The following is a 25,994-nucleotide window of genomic DNA, read 5'->3' as shown; positions in this document are numbered from 1 at the left end:
CGTGGGTAGGGGGTTTGGTTGTCCCGGGGCCCGGTGAGGGGAGGGATGGCAGGCGGGTTACGGGACCTGGTGAGGTGCAGGATCGCAGGGGCAGCGCGGTGGTACTCACTCAGCCAATGATGAACACAAAGTCTCCGGTAAAACAAACGGCTGGATGGACGGGTCCCACAGATGGCTGCGGTTGTTCTTCTCCCGGTAGGTTGGTGGTGACTGCCTTTCCCTGCACCTGTGTTGTGTTCTCGGTTCTGGTGGCTTCCCACCGGTAACCCGCTCCCCAGCTTGGTTGGATGCTGAGGGAGCCCTTTTTGCCCGCAGGCTCTGGCCCTGGGAACTGTAGCCTTGGCGGTGACTGTGTTTCCCTTCACGGTTTGAGCTGTTGCCTTCAATCGGGTCTTGACTGCTGGGAAACCCCGGAGGTTCCCTTCGCTAACGGATTTGACCAGTTTTACGGCGACTCCTAGCCTGGTCGGGGTCCGTAGGCCCTGCCGAATGGTGCTGGCTTCTCTTCGCTCCCCGATCCGGTACCGGCGGGCCACCGCCCGTCCCCGATCCTTACGGTTCAGTTCAATCAGCCTCTCCTGTAGACGGTCACCACCGTCTGCCAACCTTGCTGTATGTGCCCGGGCCACGCACCCGGACACAGTCAGGCTGCTCCTCTACCACTTCACTTCTCCAACTCCCTAACTGAATCTGATGCTGAACTCCTCTGCCTACTTTTCCCGCCTCCAGGCCTGTGAACTCCTCGGTGGGCGGGACCAACCGCCTGGCCCACCCCCTGGTGTGGACATCAGCCCCTGGAGGAAGGCAACAAAGGATTTGTGTTTGACCTAGGTGTGCCTAGCCGGGGTGTGGGGTGTGTTGTTGCAGTACCTGTGACGACCTGGCTTGTCCAGGGCGCTACATTAGGATCCCTGAACCATGGGGGGTTGAGTCCCGCACCAGAAGCGAAAGGGGGTGCAGTACCCTGTGACACCCTGACTAATTCAGGGGCTTCACATTATCCACTGTATGGTGGCCCATTGAATGCCATATTAGGGAGACATTCGCCCCTACAAGCATTGTCTCCATAATGTTGCTGCACCTGGAGTATGGACCTAAACTTCCATTGTGACCAACGCAAATCAGATCTCCCAAAATCCTATCAGAAAGTTACTATAACCAGGAGCAGAAATGACCCCTGTGCCCGTGTGCAGGGGGGCTCTAGTAAGGAAACGGCAGGGCTACAAATGGCCGGTGAAATCTGGACGTCCTAGAGCTCCAAGCACAGAACTCTATGCTATTACGGGAGATCTGACACACCACAAGTCCCAGCACAGGCTCATCCAGAACTCCGCTCTGCTCTAAATGTTCTGTGCCTTTAAATAAATGTGAGATGACGCAGCTTCTCCTCCCCCCTCCCCTCGTCCTCTCCTCCCCGCACTCCTCCTCCTCCGCCGGCCGGAGCTGCGGCAGCATCATGCAGAGCCCCGCAGGTGACAGCGCCCGGGACACGGCCAAAAACGGGGCACGGGGGCGGGAGACATAGGAAGCTCCTCTATGGCTGTGAGAGCGCTATAGATAGGACTGGCTGCAGAGTTTACATAGTTTCACTGTGGGGGGAAAAGGGGTCTGACTGCACTGCAAAGGATTAGGGGGGATGCAGATAGTTACTGTGGAGGATTAGGGGGTGCAGAGTGTGAAGGGATAAGGGTGTGGAGAATTAAGGGTGTGTGGAGACTGGCACTGTGGAGGATTAGGGGGTGCGGAGTGTGGCAGTGTGGAGGATTAGGGGGTGTGGAGTGTGGCAGTGTGGAGGATTAGGGGGTGTGGAGTGTGGCAGTGTGGAGGATTAGGGGGTGCGGAGTGTGGCAGTATGGAGGATTAGGGGGTGCGGAGCGTGACACTGTGGAGGATTAGGGGGTGCAGAGCGTGGCACTGTGGAGGATTAGAGGGTGCGGAGCGTAGCACTGTGGAGGATTAGAGGGTGCGGAGCGTGGGGGTGCGGAGCATGGCAGTGTGGATGATTAGGGGGTGTGGAGTGTAGCACTGGAGGATTAAGGGGTGTGGAGCTTGTCACTAGAAGATTAGGAGGTGCGGAGCGTGGCACTGTGGAGGATCAGGGGGTGAGGAGTGTGCCACTGGAGGATCAGGGGGTGAGGAGTGTGCCACTGGAGGATCAGGGGGTGAGGAGTGTGCCACTGGAGGATCAGGGGGTGTGGAGTATGGCACTGTGAAGGAATAGGGGTGTGGAGTGGGACACTGGAGGATGATGGGGTGCAGAGCTTGGCTCTGTGGTGGGGTGCAGAGCTTGGCTCTGTGGTGGGGTGCAGAGCTTGGCTCTGTGGTGGGGTGCAGAGCTTGGCTCTGTGGTGGGGTGCAGAGCTTGGCTCTGTGGTGGGGGGCAGAGCTTGGCTCTGTGGTGGGGGGCAGAGCTTGGCTCTGTGGTGGGGGGCAGAGCTTGGCTCTGTGGTGGGGGGCAGAGCTTGGCTCTGTGGTGGGGGGCAGAGCTTGGCTCTGTGGTGGGGGGCAGAGCTTGGCTCTGTGGTGGGGGGCAGAGCTTGGCTCTGTGGTGGATGATGGGGGGCAGAGCTTGGCCTTATGGAAGATTTGCTGAGCGTGGCAATGTGTAGCATTAGGGGGTGCCAAATAAGGCACTGGAGGATTAGAGGGTGCAGAGTGTGGCACTGGAGGATTAGAGGGTGCAGAGTGTGGCACTGGAGGATTAGAGGGTGCAGAGTGTGGCACTGGAGGATTAGAGGGTGCAGAGTGTGGCACTGGAGGATTAGAGGGTGCAGAGTGTGGCACTGGAGGATTAGAGGGTGCAGAGTGTGGCACTGGAGGATTAGAGGGTGCAGAGCGTGGCACTGGAGGATTAGGGGGTGCAGAGCGTGGCACTGGAGGATTAGGGGGTGCTGAGCGTGGCACTGGAGGATTAGGGGGTGCTGAGCGTGGCACTGGAGGATTAGGGGGTGCTGAGCGTGGCACTGGAGGATTAGGGGGTGCTGAGCGTGGCACTGGAGGATTAGAGGGTGTGGAGCGTGGCACTGGAGGATTAGGGGGTGCTGAGCGTGGCACTGGAGGATTAGAGGGTGTGGAGCGTGGCCCTGTGGAGGTTGATGGGCTGCGGAGTGAGGCACTGTGTAGGATTAGGGGGTGCTTTCTTTTTTGGGTAGCCAGCGGCGTCTCTGTAATAGGCTGGTTATGGGATGCCTGGACAGATTGCTGCTGGTGAGATTTGATTATTGCTTCAGTGTAATTAAGAGCTGGCAGCTGACACCGATCCACGTAGAGCAGATGATGGAGGAGCGCCCCTTTATCTGCTTGTTTACTGCTGTCACTTTTTCATTCTTAGGCTATGTGCCCACGCTGCGGAAAATGCGCAGATTTTGCCGCGGATTTCTCGAGGAAAAGCCGCGGATTTCCCGAAAATCTGCAGCTCAGGCACTTCCCAGCCATTTCTATGGCATTTTGGAAATGCTGTGCCCACGCTGCGGATTTTTACGCAGCGGATTTCGTGCGGATTTTGATCCGGAAAAATCTGCAACATGTCAATTATTGTTGCGGATTTTCATCCGGATTTTGGCTTTAAAATTGGGGAAAAAAAATCCGCACCAAAATCCGCATCAAATCCGCGGCAAAAAAGGTGCGGATTTTGCGGGAAAACTGCGGATTGTGATGCAGAAAAATCCGCAGCTACATTCTCCCGTGGACACATAGCCTTATTGTCTTTGTATACAATTTCACTGTTGTCATTTCTGCAGCACAAAATCTGGAGACAAGTTTGTTTCTGGGAAATGGAGCGCAGTATTTTCCCGTGTTCTAGTGATTCCCAGACGTCGACCCCCGGCTTTCCTATAGTCCAGGTTGTGATCTGGCTTCAGTTGATACAATGTTGTCAGTTGTAATATGAGCGAATGTGTAGAATATAGGATTGGAAGAACGCAGGTTAATATTTGGGGTCAGTCATTACTAAGCCCCAATTTTTTTGCCGTCTATAGAAACCCTTTGGGTCTTGCAATCTAGTTTTATCAGAAATGATCGGGATCAGTGTCGCATTATGTCCCCCATATCTGGCCTTTGGAGTCCGGTTGTAGATGGGGTGGGTTTGTGTCATTTTGGAGGTGCCCATTAGACCTCAAGGACAATCTGCTCTCTGAATTGTCCCACATCTCTTGCAGCCCTCTGAGTGTGCGTGGTCCACTGGTCACAAACTTGCACTATTCATTCATACGACCTTTGGTCTCGTCATAAAGGTGACTTTGGACTGTTTATCTCTGCTCCATCCCTCCTGTTCCCTCCGGATGTCTACACCGGCTCTTCCGTGCGTTTATTGTGAAGGTCACACACAGCTGTGGCGTTCCCACTCTCCTGATCCGCTGTGACGGCCGTGGGGTTGGGGCATCTGTTCTCTCCTCCATCAGTGATGTGTGGGTGGATCTCCTGGGTCCAGAACGCTGCAATTCTGCTGAGGAAGCGAGAGCTGCGTAGTATGAGGGTGTGAGAGAAGGATTCCTGCACATTTATATATAGATGCCGTGGGGCCCTGGTTCTGCTCAGTGTCATTGTGTTTTCTGGATACAGTGTCTGGGATGTATGGCGTGGGGGGATCAGTTCATCACTAACCTCCCTCTACCCATTTTTTTTGTTTCCTTGACATTCATCTCATCCCTCTTTTGGATGTAACCCGTTCCCCTTCCTCATTTTCTGTGTTTTTGGAGGTGATGAGGACCTGTATAGGTCTTTTGTGTTCCTGATGTGAGCATTGTGTTGTACTCTCAGGATACATCTTTAGCATATATAGTATAGGGGTCCCATAAACGGCATTCAGGGTCCACACCATCTGCACCATTCGTAATCAAGAGAGTCTTAGGCTACTTTCACACATCAGTTTTTTTCAATCAGGTACAATCCGGAAAAAAACAGGTTAAACGGATCCGGTACCGCATCTGTTTTATCCCCATAGATTTGCATTGTTACCGGATTGTACCTGATGGCTTTGAGTTGCATCCGTTTTTTTCCGGATGCGGCAAAATTTATCAAAGCGGCGGCCGGAGGCAACGTGTCTTGCAACGTTTTTTTTGTCCGGCAACAAAACCGCATCGTGCCGGATCCGGCGTGTTTTGCAATGAAGGCCTATGGACGCCGGATCCGGCGCAATGCGGTAACAAATGGATGCGGCAACCGGATCCGTTTTTGTAAACTGCGCATGCACCAAATTAATTAAAAAAGCTGATCCTTCAAAAAAAAAGGACAAAAGGGATGCAAAAATGGATGCAAACCGTATCCACCGGATCCGGTTTTGTACGCATCCGGCATAACGGATCCGTTAAAAACCGGATCCGGTGGATACTGTTTTACATTTTTTTGCCGGATCCTTTGGATCAGGAAAAAAAAGGATTGTGCCTGAATGCAGAAAACTGATGTGTGAAAGTAGCCTTACCCCCCCCCCCCCCCCCCTTCGCTTCTTGGGAAAAGGAGGTGGCATGATCATCTGAGACCACCAGATTACATGACAGGGTGTTATAGGCAAATGAAGCAGACCTCTATATTCAGAAGTTCCATAAAACATCATATTCCTGTGCACTGGGACTTTTGCAAATGGCATTTCTTAACTTTTTTTTTTTTTTGTCTTCAGAAGCCTCCAAAGTAAAATTTGTGCCAAAAAGCTAAGATCCCTATTTTGGGGGGCAGCAACCTGCAGCCCTCTGTTTAATCAGCGCATATTGGGGGTTGTAGTTTTATAGCAGCTGGGGTGCTGCTCCCATCCTTGCCCTTGTATGTGGTTGTGGTATATGCCATACTTCTTCTTCCAGACCATAGGTCTCCATCTCCCACCAAAGACCTTGTCTACTAATGCTGTGGAGCCCATGTAGAGGGGGGTCTCTGTGTGGGTTTATATTGCTGCCGGTTCCCACGCTATGCTGGCACCATTATATCTGCAGAGGCTGCCTGTGTGGTACTTCTACAGTAGATTGGCAGTGATGTATATAAGGCAGCGCCAGAGGCTCTTTAGAAAGCCGCCAGTCAGCTTATATTCTTATGCATGTGCCACACACAGACCACTCGTGTTATTTCGGAGCCTCTGATGATAGCTGAGCGGCTGCAGCTTGGATGCTTTTGCTTGCAGCTATTAGTGGGTGGAGGAACAGGGAAACGCCGTAGCTGACAGCCTGCGATCCTAATCGAGCATCATCCCTGTTACTATGGCAACCCTGTGGGATGGATGAGTGATGGGCAGGATGCCATGTCAGTGTGTGATGTCATCCTCCTCCTCCGTAGCTCTCATGTGGAGACGGCGGTTGTGGTCTCTCCTGCAGGTTTGTGTGTGACTCTTTGTCAGAGATGGAGCGCTGTTTTCCTTTTGTGCTTATTTTAGGTCCTGTGTCTATTGCCTCCATATAAAACAAGTATATAGCTCATCTGAATGTTGGCCTGCCGCGCACACAAGCATCTTTGTAGTTCCCAAACGGTCAGGTGTGTGTCAGTGTTACTGGACATTTCTGTGGGCACAGGTCAGTGTTTGTACTTTTTTTTTTTTTTTTTTTGCTGTTTGTGTTCATTATTTTCTGCTTATTTGATATTTTTATAATTTTAAACATATTTATATTTTGATAAATAACATTTTGATTATTTGCTATAAGGAAGATTTCTTGCAAAAAATTGAATTTTGGGTTGTGTTTTGGTGCCGCGGTTTTGTAAAAATGGTTATGATTGGAATAGCTGCATAGCTTATATGGAGATATTCAGCATCCGGAGCGGAGAGTGGGTGGGGTTGTCATTGTGGATCTTGTATGGTGGCTGGATGGACATATCTTGTGCCAGGGTCTTGTTCTAGAACCTCAGAGATGTTTGGTGTCACAGTTGCAGGGGCGGACATGGAAGGAAGCCCCTGTGCAAGGACAGTATATGGGCCCTCTGCAGTCCTGTAATGTAACCCTTTTATATATCTGTAACAGAAGCTGTTTGCTGTTTTTGAGGTAGAAGTGGACCCCCTTGTTCTTGGGCAATTGGACAGATTGCCCCAATGGTATAACTGCCCCTGGGAAGGAGGTTAGGAGAGATGTCTGATGCCAGTTCTTCTAGTCGTGGTTGCTGGCAGCGTGGTCTACCATCCACTCACTGAGGCGCTTTTGCTACCTGCATTGTGTAGTGTATGGCATGTCCTTATTTCACGTGTGGGTTTAAATTGGGATTAATCTGAATGTAATATAACTGAAACCTTTATAACAGGTGCCCTGTGCCGCCCTGTAGTGCCCCCCTGCTGCAGTTCACCTATGTCAGTGCCAGGAGGCAGAAGGGCGTCCGTTGGCTCACGCAGGTAATCCCCCATCTCCTCTCACTGCGGTCTCTCTTCCTTTCCCCCATGTAATATTTTTTGATTAATCTTTCTGCCCTTTTTCAGACGAACTTCACCTCCTGTATCAATGAGGGATCCATACGGGACGTCCTCTGTCAGCAGCAGCACATCCAGCTCATACAAGGGAAGTGACAGCAGCCCTGCATCCAGGTAACTATAGCCCGGCATCCACCTGTCACCTTAAAGGGAACCTGTCAGGTCCCATATGCCTTATAACCTACAAGCAGGGTGATGTGTGGCCTAACAACCCCTTCCTACCCATCCCTGTGTTGTAATATATGTGTAAAATGAATTTAGAAAAAAAGTTTTATAACTTACGTGTTCCCTATGTAAATGAGCAGAGGGACTAGTCCCCAGGGCGTTGCTTCGCCTTGTCTAGTTTGCCCTCTTTCCGTGGTATCACGCTCCTGTGGGCGCGATACCATGGATTCACATGAGTGATGTCACCATCAGCTCCTGGAGATCTCGCGCATGTGCACGTCTCATTCAGGCAGTCTTCCTAGCCGGGTGTTTGCTTGCCAGCTTTAGAAGCACTCTGCGCATGGTCGAAAGCGCAGGTGCCTTCAAATCATGCACAGTGCACTTGTGAAGCCGACAAGCATACACCCGGGTAAGAAAGCTGCGCAAATGAGAAGCGCACAAGTGCACAGAAGCTGACTGTGACATCACTCATGTAAATCCATGGTATCATGCCCACAGGGACATGATACCACAGAAAGAGGGCAAACTAGACGAGGGCGAAGCAACGCCCTGGGGACTAGTCCCTCTGCTCATTTACATAGGGAACATGTAAATTATAAAACTTTTTTTTTTATATATACATTCATTTTACATAATATTACAATGCAGGGATGGGTGGGAAGGGGTTTTTAGGCCACACATCACCCTGCTTGTCGGTTATAACGCATATATGACCTGACAGGTACCCTTTAAGATTGTGAAAAAGGAAAAATTCACATCAGCTCTCCGGTGTAGGGAATGTTCTTTCAGAGTGCGGTGCTCGGAGACATCAGGTCGGTTCTTGAGTAGTATGAGTCCATAAAGATAGTAATAAAAAAACAAAACAAAAAAAAAATCAGCATCCGTTTGGCAAAAAATAAATTCATTAAAGAGAACCTGTCACCAGATTTTGGCCTTCTAAACTAAAACTTGCACCTTAAGCAGCACCTGGGCTGCAATCTATAAAGGTGCACGTTACCCCTTTACCTCCCCCCACCCCCTGTAGCTCCCAAAAATACCTTTCTAAAATATCCCGCCCAGTATGTAAATAGTCCGCTTCGATGGGCATCCTATTCTGTGCCTGCTGTCCCTCCTTTCGCCCTCCTCCTGTGCTGATTGACGTGGATGACGCCTCAGACACAAACCACGTAGGTGGGCAAAATGTCCATATTCCCGGCTCACACAGGCGGACTTCTCTCTACCCTGTTGTGGGCAGAGCCGAAAACATAGGTGGCCTGTGCAAACCGGCGAGTTTTGTGCCCAGGCGCAAGATTTTGCCCGGCGATGTGAATGAAGCAAGTGACGTCATCCACATCTCCTGGCAAAATCTTACGCCTGCGCAGTGAACTCGCCAGTTCAGGTGCACCTATGTTTTCGGCTTTGCCCGCAATAGGGCAAAGCGAAGTACGCCTTCACGAGCTGGGAATATGTTTGCACAGGCGAAAGATTTTGCTCGCCTACGTGGATGGCGACCGAGGGTGTCATCCAAGTCGATCAGCACTGGAAGATGGCAAAAGGAAGGATAGGAGGCACAGAATAGGATACCTAGCCGACCGCACCAGACAATTTACATACTGGGCGGGAGATTTTATAAAGGTATTTTTGGGGGCTACAGGGGTGGTCAGGGAGTAGCGTCCACCTTCATGAAATGCAGCACAGGTGCTGCTTAAAGGGAATTTGTCACCCCCTTTGACTGTTTAAGCTCTTATTATCGGCATACTGGTAATAGGATGGTGAAAGTAGTCTTACCTGTATCCCTCATAGTAGATGCCTTGGTCCACAAATATTGCTTTAGATTGCTATCGCTATATGCAAATTAGCCTACCTGGCTACTGGGCATTGTGTTTCGGTTACTGGCCGGTTGCTTCCCTGTAAGAGATCCCCGCTTCCGTGCTGTATTATCATGCTTGTCACCTCCTCTCAGCGTCACCGCTGGTGAATCCCACGCGTGCGCAGTAGAGTGTTCATCAGCCTGCATTAATTTCCCTCCCCCCATCATTGAATCTACTGCGCATGCGCTAGTGAGTCACCTCCACTTCTGTTATCCCTGTGCTGTTCTAAGTCGTTCTCCCGACTTCCTGCCTGCAAAATTGTGTATCTATTCACCTGCCCGCATTCAGGAAGTAGCATACTGATAATGGAAGTGGAGGTGACTCACCAGCGCATGCGCAGTAAATTCAATGAGGGTAGGTGAATGAATGCAGGCTGAAGAACACTCTACTGCGCACGCGCGGGATTTGCCAGCTGCGATGCTGTGACGCTGATAGGAGGTGACAGACTAATACAGCACAGAGGCGGGGATTTCTTCCAGGGAAGCAACCACCTAGTAGCCTAGTAGGCTAATTTGCATATATCAATCTAAAGTAATATTTGTGAAACAAGGCATCTACTATGAGGCATACAGGCAAGACTACTTTCAACATCCTATAACCTGTATGGCCATAGTAATAGCTTTAAACAGTCAAAGGGGGTGCTAGCTTTAGTTTAGAAGGGCAAAATCTGGTAATGGGTTCCCTTTTTTAAAAGATCACGTTTATTCCAAAAATTCAAAAGTGGGAGAATATAAAAATTACATAGACGCCAGGTCCTGTCTACGTGTTTCGAGCAATTGTTGCTTTTAATCATGTCATTACTTACAGCAAAGATGGAACTGCAGCTGTATATTGCCCAGGCCAAAAGACTTCAGGAGTAGTAGTCTTTTGGCCTGGGCAATATACAGCTGCAGTTCCATCTTTGCTGTAAGTAATGATATTTATTCCTCTTTTTTGCTTTTTTATATCTTAATCATGTCATAATTAAGAGCAAAAATTTCTCGAAACACGTAGACCGGACCTGGCGTCTATGTAATTTTTATATTATCCCACTTTTGAAGCATTCGAATAATACATGATATTTTTAGTGAACTTATTTTTGTCATGTGGATACTGGTTTTTGTTGTGTTGTTTTTTGGGGTTTTTTTTTTTTTTTTTTTTTTTTTTATACTAATTTTATGACCTTTTAAAGGGAACTTATGTGGTTTTTTTTATATTAGTCATGCCCCCTGCAGTGGAATTGATTGATATTAGATCCTTAACAGAACTTCTCTGCTTGGATCTGCTCCTTATGGTCATATGATCGTGACATCACACAGGTCCTTCATAGACCAGCTGAGCTCTGGTGATCAGCCTTGGTCTATTCAGGACTTTGTGATGTCACAATCATGTGTATGTAATGGCAGAGCTCAGCTCAGTATTGGGCCAAGGGTCTATGCAGGCAGGACCTGTCTGCAGGGTCGGCGTCAACACCTGGGCAAGTGCTGGGGCCCTGGACTTCCGGGGGGCCCACTCGCAGTCGGCAGAAGGGGTGATGTATTCTGCTGGCCCTGGGCCGATTTCTGGGTACTGCAGTGTTCAGGCCGACAGCCACACTTTCCTGGCTGCCGGCCTTTTAATTCAGCACTTGCACGCAGCGTTCACTGCTGAACACTTCTTGCAGTGGCATTAAAGTTCATCTCTGGGTGGCGCTAGTGTGCTTCAATCTCACAGATGAAGAGGAGCCGCAGTGCTGCAAGCGTCCTACCAGCGCTGAGCTGTTTGTCCCGTCTACCCCTATGCTGTATACCCCCTAGTGCTGTATGTCCCTTCTACCCCAGGGCTGTATACCACCCCAGAGAGGTATGTCCCCTCCACCCCAGAGCTGAATGCCCCGCTCTGGAGCTCTACTACCCCCTCCCCAGTAATGAGTATGTCCCCAGCCTCTCCTGTGATGTGCATATACAGCAGTGTCAGTGTGCTCTATGTGCGGCCATGTCTGTTAATGACTGCCACCAATCAGCGCAGCGTAACCACATTCCCGGGAGGAGCTGGACAGAAAGCAGCGTAACCACATTCCCGGGAGGAGCTGGACAGAAGACAAGTGGGGGAGGTGATTGAGGCTATTGACGGCTTCCCCATATTAAAAATGCCTCATGTGTCTGTATGTGCATGTATGATGTGTATATCTATGTGAGCCAGTGTATAGGGCTTTGTTTTAATGTATGTCTATTTATGTGTTTTTCTGAATTTCTCTTTAAATATGGGGACCACGGGGGAACACTATTCTCCTTAAGAAGACTTTGCAAGCCAGTCTGGCTGCCAAGTAAGGGGACTTATAGCTGCCACGCCCCTCTAACTCAGGATATATAAGCCAGATCAGATATTATAGATAGATATATCCTGAGTCATATTGCAAAGGATTGTTAAAAATCCACTTGTGACTTTTAGGATCGCTACTTCCAATAGGTGGCGCTGTGCTAGAGTTTGTCTCCTTTACTGGAGAGACAATTTGAAGATTTCTTAAAATATGTACATGTACGTACGTCTGTATGTGTATGTAACTGTGCATGTGCGTGTTTGCTTGTGCATGGGGCCCACTGAGACTTTTTTTTTTTTTTTTTTTGCCTGCGTTCCACAAAAACTTGGAGCCTGCCCTACCTGTGTGATGTCACAATCATGTGACTATAATGGGCAGAGCTCAGCATTGGAAAAATGGTGCATGCAGGCAGGACCTGTGTGATGTCACGATCGTGTGATGTCACGATCATGTGACTATAAAGAGTGGAGCTCAGCAGAGAAGTTCTGGTAAAGGACCTGTGTATAATCAAATACACTGCAGGGGGCGTGACTAAGTTCAAAAAAGAATTTTCCTTGAATGTGAGTGACATGACTAATTTCCAGCAAAAGAACCGCCCCCATGACTGAAAACAAAAGGTCTGTACTGGTGTTACTTAAGCATATAAAGTGTTTTTTTTTTTTTGTTGTTGTTTTTTTAAGATAAATACATGGATTTTTATTTTTTTCTTTATTTTTTTTGAAAGCCATGTTAGTGATGCACATTGCATAATTTAAAACCCATTGGGGTGGTTTAAAAAAATAAAAAAAAATTATATATATAATATATACACCGTATTTTTCGCTTTATAAGACACACCGGAATATAAGACGCACCCCAAACTTAGACATAAAAAAAGAAAAATGGGGTCCGTCTTATACTCCGGTGTTCTCTTACCGGAGGGGGGCAGCAGTGGTGGTGAAGCTGGGTCACAGGAGGCACAGGTTGTGCTGGCAGGCGCGGCGGGTCAGTGGCAGCGGGGTCCGTGGTTGCAGGTGCCGTGGGGTCCGTGGTGGCGGCAGTAGCCGTGGCGGGTGAGCCGTGCAGCAGGCCGGTGCAGTGAGTGTTCGCGGCGGCGACGGCTGAGTGGTGGCAGCGGCGTGGACTGCTCAGTGGTGGCAGCGGCAGGGACTGCTCAGTGGTGGAGCAGACGGATGCGGTGTTTTCCCAGTGTGTCCGCGGTCCCGATTCAAGTAATGGCGCCCGGAGCTACGCATCCAAGGGCTCCATCTGCGCACGCGCTGACTCCCTGAGCAGCGCGTGCGCAGATGGAGCTCTCATCCAAGAGCTCCACCGGCGCCATCATTTGAAAGTGGGACCGCGGACAACTGGTAACATGCTGCACAGCCGCCCGCCCCGCATGCACAGAGTGGCAGCCAGCAGGCTGCCCGCCCACCCTGCGTACAAGCCGCCGGGTACCTGTGCTTGCGTGCGGTGGCAGCCGGGTACCCATGGCTGTGTGCGGGCGGCAGCCGGGTGCTGTGTGCGGGCGGCACCTGGGTGCCTGTGTGAGGGCGGCAGCCGGCTGCCGCCCGCACGGGCACCCGACTGCCGCTCGCACACAGCACCCGGCTGCCGCCCGCACACAGCCATGGGTACCCGGATGCCACCGCATGCAAGCACAGGTACCCGGCTGCCGACCCCACACAGCACCCGGCTGCCGCCCGCACACAGCCACGGGTACCCGGCTGCCACCGCATGCAAGCACAGGTACCCGGCCGCTTGCATGCAGCCACAGGCACCCGGCCGCCCGATCGCCTCAGACAGGACACCCCCCCCCCCCCCAGGTACCGCTTTATAAGACGCACCCCCCATTTTCCTCCCAAATTTTTGGGAGGAAAAGTGCGTCTTATAAAGCGAAAAATACGGTGTGTGTGTGTGTGTGTGTGTGTGTGTGTGTGTGTGTGTGTATATAATATATATATATATAACAACATGGCAGGTTTAGGACTGTTTTATTAAAGCTAAACATAGTTTCTAGTTACATGGAAAACTGCATTCACAATTCTGCTGGCAGCCACGTCTATATATTTAAAGGGAACCTTTCAATAGGTTTTTCATCCCCCCAGCTGATCTCATCTGTGTTAGGTCGCTGTATTGCAGATTAATTCTGCATATTTCTTTTCAATCCTTATTCTAGGCTTTTTCTTGCACTTACAGCTCTCTGGCCTTATTCCTGATTTCCCTTTTACCGCCTTCCTGCAGTCACCAAATCACATGTCATTCTCGTCTGAGTGAACTGCCTTCCTATCGGAGATCTTGTGCAGGTGCTGTCATTCCCTGGGACGACGCATGCTGAGATCCCTAGTCTGGTCCTCAAAACGCAATCATGACTTGATTCTACATGCACCCGCCCCTGGGAATGATGGCGCATGCGTGAGATATTCGGTGGGGAAGGCGGGTCCCTCCATAATAAGTGACCTGTCGTTCAGTGGCTGGAGGATGGTGGTGGTTGAGGAAAGAGGGATAGAGACCGGAGAGCTATAAATGCAGGGCCGAGCCCCCTATGTTTGCGGCACATTTACCTATAAATTGGAAAAGCGTTTATTTGGTACATAATTAATCTGCATTACACTAACCAAATACAGATTAGATCAGGTTCTCTGTAACACCCATATTTGTGATACATAATTGACATTTCCATTTGTTTTTGTAGACGCTCCAATAAATACAGTCTGTGCAGTGAAAACCATGGAATCAAGCCACCCACCCCCGAGCAATACCTCACCCCCCTGCAGCAGAAGGAGGTCTGCATCCGGCACCTAAGAGCAAGGGTAAAAGACATGCAGGATGCCCTGCAGGAGAGGTGAGGCTGGATATCTGCTGCAATGTCATCTTACCTACTCAGTCAACCCAATGCCCAACATGTGGGCAGCAGAGATCTACTGTCCTGATCATCTGCCAGATTGCGGTCATATCCCATAATCTGTCATCCATACTTTCACCACATGACATCACTATGGGTACATTTTAACAAACCTTCAGCTGTAAAACGTATTTGGTCAGGACAGCTTTCAGCCACTAGGTGTAAACAGAAATTATGTAATTCACCGATAGCAAGTAGAGAACTTGAAAATAGCAGGGAACTGAACCAAAGCATATTAGAAAATGGCAGAACTTTTCATGATTAATGATAAAGGGTTTTCCAGGTTCAGCAGAAATTTCGGCACTCGCTCTGTGACCGATTCGTGGCAGTGCGCACACTGTCATGATTCCCTCTTTCTCCAGAGTGAATGGTCACGTTACTGCACGTGTGTGATTTGCATAGGTGTGGTCTTATGTCGACTAGATTATCTGCTTTTCTCAATATTCTCCTGAGAGAAGGCGATGAGAATCTAATCAGCACCTGACTGCCCATTCACCCTGGAGACTATAAGAAATCCTGATAGTGTGTACATTACACACGGTCATGATAAGGCAATCTGCAGTCAGTGACTACAGGAATTTTTCCAGAGCTCGGAAAACGTCTTTAATTTTAGCTTAATTTTTTTTACACTGATCTTAAGGCCCCATCACACACAACAAGATCGCTAACGAGACCGTTGCTGAGTCAGTTTCTGTGACGCAGCAACGATCTTGCCAGCGATCTCGTTATGTGTGGCACCTACCAGCGATCAGGCCCCTGCTGTGAGATCTCTAGTCGTTGCCGAATGGTCCGGACCATTTTCTTGAAACGCGATGTCCTGCTGGGCTGGACGCATCGCTGTGTTTGACACCTACCAACGACCTCCTAACACTGTCTCAACGCCCGCCGAGATCGTTATACAGGTCACTGATCGTTACTGCGTCGTTGGTAAGGTCTGACTGTGACATCTCACCAGCGACTTACCAGCCATCATTATTAGGTCGTATCGTTGTCGGAATCGCTGGTAAGTCTGTTGTGTGTAACTGGGCCTTTAAAGGAGTATTCCAATCTCCTAGATCCTATCTTTTTGTAAACTGCATTGTCCACAGTCCGCACTGGACTGAGGTTTTACACTATGTACTGAAACCTGAAAACGAACATACAACCAGCCGATTCTGGATGCAGGTTTAAGGGTAAGTAAGTTCACACTGCGTTTTTCGGGTGCGTTTTTGGCCTCAAAACTGCATGGCTTTGCTTCGCCAGCAAAGTCTGAGTTTTTCATTTTTGCTGTCCGCACACAACCTTTTTTTTTTTTTTTTATTTAAGCTGCGTTTTTGAGCTAAAAAAAAAAAAATGGACATGTCAATTCTTTCCTGCGTTTTTCTGCGTTTCCCCCCCCCCCCATGCAATCCATTGGAAAAACGCAGAGATCAAAAACGCAGCAAAACGCAGCCAAAACCGCACCAAATCGCGGTAAAAACACATGCGTTTTTTTTTTTGCCGCGGGTGCTTTTTTTGTGCGTTTTTAGCGGCCAAAAACGCACAAAAACGCAGCGTCAAAAAAACCCGGCGTGTGCACATAGCCTAACTGTGACTAGAATATAAGGCATATCTTAACCTGATAACGATCAAATGCGGTACATTTTCATTGCTTGGTCCTGAACTTTAATCTCACAGCATTATAACTGTACGGCGCAGTAGTAAAGGGGTATTCTCAAATAATTAAATTGCTTTAATTAGCATAAAAATAAGCACATTTGCAATTGACTTTTTCTACCTACTGTTATTCTCTTGCAATGAGCGCTTTTATCTTTTATAGTGCACAGCTGGTTTTCATGGAGCCTTGTCTCCAGAACCAGGCCAAGGGTCCACAGTAATTACTTTCCAGGAGTGAGGTTAACTCCTAACATACCACTGATATCTCCTCAGTCCATTAATTTCTATACAGGAATGATCTGCTCATCTGCTGAAGAGAAGCAGGGTTAAATCACCATCCAGGTGAACTCTGCTCTCATTGTCCTTGGCTCTGTGCTTATTCAAGTGTCCTGTTATCTCGGTGTTAGGGGTGCTTCACACACAGCGAGCTCGCTGCCGAGATCGCTGCTGAGTCACGCTTTTTGTGACGCAGCAGTGACCTCATTAGCGATCTCGCTGTGTGTGACACTGAGCAGCGATCTGGCCCCTGCTGCGAGATCGCTGCTCGTTACACACAGCCCTGGTTCGTTTTCTTCAAAGCCGCTCTCCCGCTGTGACACACAGATAGCTGTGTGTGACAGCGAGAGAGCGACAAATGAAGCGAGCAGGGAGCAGGAGCCGGCGTCTGACAGCTGAGGTAAGCTTGTAACCAAGATAAACATCGGGTAACCAAGGTGGTTACCCGATATTTACCTTAGTTACCAGCCTCCGCAGCTCTCACGCTGCCTGTGCTGCCGGCTCCGGCTCTCTGCACATGTAGCTGCTGTACACATCGGGTTAATTAACCCGATGTGTACAGCAGCTAGGAGAGCAAGGAGCCAGCGCTAAGCAGTGTGCGCGGCTCCCTGCTCTCTGCACATGTAGCTGCATTACACATCGGGTTAATTAACCCGATGTGTACAGCAGCTAGGAGAGCAAGGAGCCAGAGCTCAGTGTGCGCGGCTCCCTGCTCTCTGCACACACAGCTAAGCGGTGTGCGCTGGTAACTAATGTAAACATCGGGTAACCATACCCGATGTTTACCTTAGTTACCAGTCTCCGCAGCTTCCAGACGGCGGCTCCGTGCAAGCGCAGCGTCGCTTGCACGTCGCTGCTGGCTGGGGGCTGTTCACTGGTCGCTGGTGAGATCTGCCTGTTTGACAGCTCACCAGCGACCATGTAGCGATGCAGCAGCGATCCTGACCAGGTCAGATCGCTGGTCGGATCGCTGCTGCATCGCTAAGTGAGAAGGTACCCTTACTGGTTGTGACAGTAGTGTTGTCCCACAAAGGTCAATACTAAGCCTGGAAGCAAGAGGGGGGAGTCCCTTGGCCAGTAATTACCTACAAACAATGCATTTCCTACTCAGGTCAGCAGGGGGAGCGCTGACCTGGGGGAGGAGTAGTGAGGAGAACTGGTTAGAACCAGACAGGTCTGGTCAGAGTGAGTTTTCCAGTCAGAGAGAAAAGTGACAGTTGACAGGAGTCCAGTCCAGTCAGGAGTTGAAAGCAGACGCTTGAGTGAGGAGCTGGAGTAGTGCGGACATGCGAGCTGGGGTCTGGGGCTAAGATAGCTCAGCCCAGAAAAGCAAGGTCTGCAGAGAGGCATAGGAGGAAGATTCTGGGGAGAGCGGAGCTGAACTGGCTCGCCTCAGAAGAAACGCTAAAAAACGGACATCGGAGTCTGTGGTTGCCAGGGTGCTTTAGTCCTGGTAACCGAATCCGAAGGGCAGGAGGACTGCAGGTCTCCTGGCCCCAAAACAACCCAAAGGTACAGCCGCACATCAGCGGCCTGGTGTTGTCTCCAGCAGAGCGGCACCAGCAAAGGCCCGCACAGCCTACCATACGGGAACGGGAAGTACCACAAGTCCCAGCAGAGAGGGCCTCCGTGGAACTAACGCAGCAGGGCCCTGTAGAAGAGAAGAAGGGTGTAGGGAGAAGGCCTCAATACTCACCTGGCCAGGGAGATACCCCCCATCTTCTTCCAGGCCAACCGGACCACTACTAGCATCAGTACCGGTCTCCCAGGACTTAACCGGTTGTTGCAGAGTAAAAGGAAGGAGTTAAAGAAACTGCTGTGTTGGTCTGTTATTATCCGTATCCCGGTCCCGCACCCTGAAGTCCACCAGGCTCCCAAAATAGACTTTGATACTGTGCCCTGGGGACACCGCTCCACTTGTGGGGAGCAAGAGATTACCTCAGCTGCGCCATCACCAACTGCCCTGGGAAACCTGCAACGCAGCCGCATAGCCGCAAACTACCACAGGTGGCATTTAGTAAAATTCGTGACAACTCCCATCATCATCTCCCCTTTATTAAAGACACCGCTAGGTTCTCGGAGCCGGACCCCCGCCACCGCTGACATCCCTGGACTAGTCCAGCCCGGTTCCAAGTGCCCCCAGCCCTGGGGCGAGCGAGTCAAATACAGTGTTAACAAAGCAAAGAAAGCACTGAATTTGTTACAGCAGAATTGTGCTGAGCGTTATAGTTCTACTAATACTACAGCTCTGCTGCTCACCAGAGCTGTCACTCAAGGAAAGTCTGCCCTGCTAGAAACCAGGAAGTAAGAAAGATGTAAGGAGGCTGCATAGCACTAAGATGGTCGAGAGAACTTGAATATTCCTTTAAATGAAGGGTGTTGCGTTTTTTTTTTTTTTTTGTATTAATAATAAGTGATTATGAAATCAAGTATTTTTAATACAAAATGAAAATCCCTGCTTATTTAGTTTTTATTTAATTCTAATTTTACTGAAGGCACTGGGGGCTGCCATCTTGAATTTGGTGTTTGTAACGACAGTGGTGTTTGTAACTCACCACCTTTATGGCAGCCCCCTGGGCATAGACTCTGATAGTTGGGCTTCGACCCCATTTAGTAACATTAGAGAAGGAGTCCGCTGTGACCTGGACGCACCCCCTTGGCTGTTCAGATCACAGCAGAGGGAGGAGATCAGCGCCATCATTGTGGAGCTCACAGCATATGCTGTTTGCTCCACTTTACCCCTGTCAACCGCTGGGATGTGTGAGTACGGGGCGCCCGGTGCCTCCCCTCCCCCCGCCGTTACCGTCTCCAATGACACCCCCCCCTCCCCCGCCGCCATGTGAGTATCGGTGCCCCTCCCCCCACCACTGCCGCGGTTACCATTTTACCATTTTTTTTTTTTTTTTTTTATTTTAAACAGCAAGGTCTTAAATTACATAAATCTCCTAAGAGACACTAATATAAAAAAATAAAACTTAACGTTTAATACCTATATTAAAAAGTGAACAGGGTCACTGAAAATCGTGACATACTATACAAAAAATACATCTGGTGTTACATCTGATTACAGCCCCACACGGATCATCACAAAGGTGTATTGAACACACAATCACATCCAATATCAACGTTAGGCTATTCAAGAATCAAACCGATGTATATGACACATTAAATTGTCCATAAAAGCACCATGGACATGGAGACCCAAAGATTAACCCCTATTAAACTATTCCAGGAACTACCCTCCTCACTAAGGGGTTCCTTCAACAGAAGGGGAACAGGTCTCACCAACCGTAAGCGGGTTATGTTTCCACCGGGGATGCCTGCCCTTATGATGGTGGTATAACCCTCTTATCTGGATTATTGACTTCCCTGAGGAATATTAATGAAACGCGTCGGAAGTTATGTGTGTACATTGATGGAAGTTTTTCACCTGCAATGCTTAAACGAACCAAGGAAACAAGTATACTCGATACATGAAAATCGAGTTTTCAGGTTTGCTGCATAAACATAGCCCGCTTACGGTTGGTGAGACCTGTTCCCCTTCTGTTGAAGGAACCCCTTAGTGAGGAGGGTAGTTCCTGGAATAGTTTAATAGGGGTTAATCTTTGGGTCTCCATGTCCATGTTAGTGTCTCTTAGGAGATTTATGTAATTTAAGACCTTGCTGTTTAAAATATTGAAATTAATTAAGGTTGATATAAACTACGTTTTCTGCTATCATAAATCATCTCACCATCTCCAATGCTCCAATGCCACACCCTCTACTCTCCTTGCTGCAACCGCTGCAGGCATGCATGCAGAGCAGTGGGTGAGTACCGGCGCCCCTCTCCCGCCACCGCTACTACCGTCTCCAATGACACCACCCCCCCGTGCCGTGTATCTAATCCTATCCTGTGTGTGATACTGTCTCCAGAGCTGAGTCTCTAATCATATCCTGTGTATCTAATCCTCTCGTGTGATACTGCCTGCTGTGCCGTGTACCTAATCCTCTCCTGTGTGATACTGCCTGCTGTGCCGTGTATCTAATCCTCTCCTGTGTGATACTGCCTGCTGTGCCGTGTATCTAATCCTCTCCTGTGTGATACTGCCTGCTGAGCCCTGTTTCTAAGGCTGGGTTCACACATAGCGACAGCGATAACGACATCGCTGTTACGGCACCATTTTCTGTGACGTAACAGCGACCTAGTAAGTCGCAGTTATGATCGCTGCTTAGCTGTCAAACACAGCGACGCAGCAGTGATCATAACGTCGCTACATGTGCAGGGAGCCGCGCACACTGCTTAGCGCTGGCTCCCTGCTCTCCTAGCTACAGTACACATCAGGTTAATTACCCGATGTGTACTGCAGCTACATGTGCAGAGAGCAGGAGCCGGCACTGGCAGCGGAGAGCGGCGGAGGCTGGTAACGAAGGTAAATATCGGGTAACCACCTTGGTTACCCGATGTTTACCCTGGTTACAGCTTACCATAGGCTGCCAGATGCCGGCTCCTGCTCCCTGCTCGCTTCATTTTGTCGCTCTCTCGCTGTCACACACAGCGATCTGTGTGTCACAGCGGGAGAGCAACAATAAAAAAACGAACCAGGGCTGTGTGTAACGAGCAGCGATCTCACAGCAGGGGCCAGATCGCTGCTCAGTGTCACACACAGCGAGATCGCTAATGAGGTCACTGCTGCATCACAAAAACCGTGACTCATCAGCGATCTCGGCAGGGATCTCGCTGTGTGTGAAGCACCCCTAATCCTCTCCTGTGTGATACTCCCTGCTGAGCCGTGAAACTAATCCTATCCTGTGTGATACTCCTGCTGTCCTTGGTGACACTTTAGACATTTCTGGTCACCAGCAAAAAGGCTCAGCACTGTGATCCTAAATTTCATTCTCTGTTATCCCTTGGAAACACCCAGATTGGGAGGGGGAGCTGTGACATCGCACACAGGAGTTTACTTTACTGCAGCTGTAATCCAGGCTATTTCTACAGTAGGATTTCAGAATCTGCTCCCCCTAGTGTTTAAAAGTGGAAATTATCAAACTTTTTTTTTTATATTTTGCTCAATTAAAAACAAATAATATCTAAACAAAACATTAATACTTTACCTTTTTTACAGTTATTGAAATTTCTTTTTTTTGCTATTAGGGAGAACCCTTTAAAGTAGATATAGCCATTGGCAATGTTGTTGCTTCTTTAAGATCCAGCAACCACACGAGCACTTTGGGGGGTCTAGCTAAAATACCAGAGCTGAAGGATCCTGACAGACCCCGAACAGTTTGGCCAGTGATTTTTTTTTTTTTTTTTTTAATTTATCACCGCAGTCATTTTGCCCTATGGATGCCCTAGTTACAGTGGGAAAAAATAAACAAAAATAATTTATGATCTCTCTGTAAAAAAAAAATTGCGTTTTCTATATATTTCGGTTGCTAAAAAAAAAAAATAGTTTATCATTTGTATATGTGCAACAAAACAGCATAGAAACCTAATCCAATCTGTTGTGCATGAAATTAAGCCTGATACAAGCCATGGCAGTGATAAAATATAAAGGATATGGCTGCTTAAAAGCAGAGAGGCTTAAAAGAGAAAAATGGAGATCTTGAGACTTTTTTTTAACTTTTATTTTTTCTTTCTTCGTTGCATGTTTTTGGAGCCAAAACTTTTTTTTTTTTTTTTTTTTAAATTTTAGTTTCATTAAAAATTTAGCCCTGTTTGGCTTTTACAGGCGCTTTTGTTTCTCTGCACATTCAACTTTGATGTGTTCTGTGGTTATAAATCAGCTGAGAGGAGCTAAACATCACAATGAGTTGCGAGCATTCCTGTCATATCCTTGGAATGAGCTTACTGAAAGATTCTCAGTTAACCCATTCTGCAGTCATCAATATACAGCGTAACACGAGAGGCCATAGAAGGCAAACAATGACTATTTGTTTTAAGAAACCCAATTACCTAAACTGGAACGTGATGTGGTAGGGGGCTTCATACAGTCTGATAAGAATGTTGTTAACCCAAGAACCTCATGATCAGGTATATACATTTTTGCCTAGTGGCATATCATCAAAGTATGATTTTTGGATATGCGGTCCATGTCTTTTTCTACAGTTACTGTAAAATTATTTTCAGCCCAAATTGCATGCATTTATGTAAAAAATAGAAAATAAAAATTTTCCCCAGAGGTGGACTACCATTTTAACCCCTTCATGGACTTGGACTTACTGGTACATTCTAGGTCGTGACCCTGGCTTTGATGTAGGCTTGCACGCTGTGCCCACATCTTCCCCCTGCACTTCAGCCTATCTGATCAGCCATCCTGTGCCTCTAACACCTGCGGGTGGATCAGAGATCTGCCGGTAGCTGTTAACCAGTTAAATTCCGCTGTCAAATCTCTGACAGTGGGATTTAGCACACGCCGCCGGGGAGTGCGCCATTCCCTGCTCCCATCGGCGACCCCTTGACATCATCACGGAGTACCGATTTGTTTTCATTACAGCTGATGACCCTTGTGTCTATCATGATGATTTTCCAGTGAACGCCGGCTGCAAGCGACATTCATAGGAGATCATCATTTCTGCTGTACAGAGTGTTGCTGATGCTGGCACATTGCTCTGTATAGCAGAAATGATTGGATGATCACAGCTTCAGGTCCCCTAAAAGGACTAGTAAATACAATAAAAAAATGTTAGAAAATATGACCCGTTGAATTCACCCCCCCCCCCTTTTTTTCCCCATTGAAAACAAAACTATAAAAAAATACCTATTTGGTATCGCTGTTTTAAGAAATGTTTGATCTATCAAAATATAAAAGGAATGCATCTGATCGCTAAACAGCGCGACTAAATAAAAAAAAAATCAACATGATGTTCTTTTTTTGGTCGAAGCAACGTTGCAATAAAATACAATAAAAAGCGATCAAAACATTTTATCAATCCAAAAAATAGTATCAGTAAAAACGTCAGCTGAGGGCATACACATAAGGCATCAGTGAGCGCCAGATCCCGAAAAATACAAATGTTATGGTTCTCGGGAAATGGTGACGAGTGATATTTTTATTTATTTTTTTTTTTTTTTTTTTTTTAACAAACGTCTGAATTAATTTTTTCATTGCTTCAATAAAAAAAATAAAAGAACTACACATGTTTGATATCTACGTATTCATACTGACCTGGCCTGGCGAATTGTATGGCCAAGTCAGTTGTACCCTAAAGTGAACATGGAAAATAAAAACAAATGTGGAATTTTTTTAACTTTTTTTCTTTTTCAATTTCACCACACTTTGAATTGTTTTCCAGTATACTGTATCGTACAATGAATGTCATTCAAAAGTACAACTCGTCGTGCAAAAAACAAGTCCTAATATAGCTGTATTGATAGAAAAGTAAAAAAGTTACTCTCTTAGAAAAAGATAGAAGAAGTGAAAGAGCAAAAAACAGAAAATCGCCTGGTGGTGAAAGGGGTTAAGTGTTTTCAAGGCTTGGACATTAAGGGGTTAAGATTGTGCACTCTTAGGCTATGTGCCCACATAGCTTGTTTTGGCAGGAAAAGCACAGCAGAAAAAAAAGCTAGTTTGTGTTTTTTTTGTTTTTTTTTTTTTTTTATTGCGTTGTCGCAGGGTTTTTTCATACTTTTTTTCCATTTGTTTTCTAGTCAAGGCAATTATGGTGTTCAGGCGCTTTACGCCTGTGATCGCTGCCAGGTTTTTGGCTGATGTTACTACTGGGACCTGGCTCTCACTGCCCGGTGCCTGCGCCGCTCCCGGTAGTTTAACCCCTTGAAACCTGCGATCAATTGTGATCGCAGCATTCAGGTGGCAGGGATTAAAATTGCTCTCCCTGGCGATCACAGGGACACGATTGCTGCCATGGCAACCCTGGGTCGTCATCATGACGACCCCTGGTTACTGATCAACGGATCGCCTCACAGATCATGCCAGATGCATGGTGTGTGAGGCGGAGTATCGGCGAGCTCTGACACATTTAATCCCTTGCAGTGATCGAGTTCTGCAGTGGATTATATTTGATGCAGGAAAAAACGCTTAAAGAATTGATATGCTGCAGTTATTTTCTGCACCAAAATCTAGTCAGGATTCTCAAATTTGCTGGGATGCGTTTTTCCTTGCAGTATTGATGAAAATCTGTAAGAAAAAATGCATAAAAAAATGCAGCGTTGACACAATCTTATTCATGCAAATAATAAAGTGACTGAATGTTGCTGTGTCTTATTCTCCTCCTTTGCTGTGTTCTTTCCTCTACTTAGAGACACCGAGGTGGATGAGCTGAGGTCTCAGCTGGGTCGGATGCAGGAGGACTGGATAGAAGAGGAGTGTCACCGTGTGGAGGCGCAGTTAGCTCTGAAAGCTGCTCAGCGAGAGATTCAGCAGCTACGTGAGGTCATGGACGGCGTACGTGGCCGCTTGGGCGATGGAGATATGGGCATGCAGAAATACTTTGCTGACATCACTCTTCAGAACCGAAAGCTGGAGACTCTTCTACAGAACATGGAGCTGGCACAAGATGGCACCGTACCAGGTGCAGAAGGCGGAGGCTCTGCCACAGATTCACCAGCTCGCTCCCTCACCCGTAGCTCAACATACACCAAACTGAGCGAGCCTCCTGTCGGAGATCGCAACTCTCAGGACACTGGAGATAGTGGGTATGCCGCCCCAGATGACAGCAGTGCCGTGTCCTCTGGCCCAGAGTTCTACCTTGGGGAAGTCCCTATATGTCTTACCGTGCAGCCCCCACCGATGTGTGCGGAGGCAGGTGTCCAGGCCAGCAGCGTCAGTGATTGTGGAGTGCAGACAGACGAAGCTGCGGGTACCCCAGAACCTGATTCTATATTCGAGAAAGTTCTTCAGTCACAGGCTGCACCCAGCCCCATCTCAAAGGACCCCATAGAGCCAGAATGTGCAAACGCTGACTCGAGCTGTGTGGTTCTGGTGACAGCAGACGGCACTGCCAGTGCAGAAAACGCAGAAGGCGAGGACCCTGATGCTCCTCTTAGTTACTGGAGTCGACATTTTGTGGTGGACTTACTGGCTGTACTGATCCCCGTGGTCCCTACAGTAGCCTGGCTGTGCCGTGCACAGAGGCGTCAAGGAGAGCCGGTATATAACATCAGCTCCCTGATGCGCGGCTGCTGCTCTGTGGCCCTGCACTCAATCCGTAGGATTAGCTGTCGCCCGGTCAGTGCCTCTACCAGCCAGCCCTAACCCTGGCGGCTGCCACTGGACACTTTACTTAGCACTTTGTAGGACTCTGGAGGGGAGGGGGTGGTTTAAAAGGGAAGGGTATCCTCCACCAAAGGTCAGTAGGTGGACTATCTTGCCAACGTCTTGCATCCTGCAAGAGAAACACTCCACATGCTGATACCCTGGTACATTTCCCTGAAATTGTGTGGGGATGTCTGCTCATCCTGAGTCTGGGGGTTATGCCAGTCTGACTGTGGCCTGCATGGGTGATGGTTTGCTACGGTCCGTTGTGTATAGACCTCCAGAGACGATATGTAGATGCTGCTGATCCGAGTACACAGGTCACCTGCTCATCTGCCCCTCC

At 48.4% G+C, this 25,994-nt stretch overlaps 1 protein-coding gene across 5 annotated transcripts in view; it reads left to right on the top strand.

Annotated features, from left to right (window-relative positions):
• Nucleotides 1-1,422: 1,422 nt before the first annotated feature.
• SNPH (syntaphilin) overlaps nucleotides 1,423-25,994 on the top strand; it is a 25,623-nt gene continuing 1,051 nt past the window's right edge. Inside the window, exons 1-5 of one of the 5 annotated variants that reach the window (XM_075350512.1) lie at nucleotides 1,423-1,472; nucleotides 7,210-7,297; nucleotides 7,382-7,486; nucleotides 14,340-14,489; nucleotides 24,697-25,994. The exon at nucleotides 24,697-25,994 is cut by the window's right edge and continues 1,051 nt beyond it. In XM_075350512.1, coding sequence (XP_075206627.1) covers nucleotides 1,457-1,472; nucleotides 7,210-7,297; nucleotides 7,382-7,486; nucleotides 14,340-14,489; nucleotides 24,697-25,651 — 1,314 coding nt within the window. In that variant the 5' untranslated portion in view covers nucleotides 1,423-1,456 and the 3' untranslated portion in view covers nucleotides 25,652-25,994. The other 4 variants (XM_075350513.1, XM_075350511.1, XM_075350508.1 and 1 more) reach the window with 4 other exon arrangements.

This window comes from Anomaloglossus baeobatrachus, chromosome 5 (genome assembly GCF_048569485.1).
Source record: "Anomaloglossus baeobatrachus isolate aAnoBae1 chromosome 5, aAnoBae1.hap1, whole genome shotgun sequence".
NCBI classification, from domain to species: Eukaryota; Metazoa; Chordata; class Amphibia; order Anura; family Aromobatidae; genus Anomaloglossus; species Anomaloglossus baeobatrachus.
This window is presented reverse-complemented; position numbering and strand designations above follow the sequence as displayed.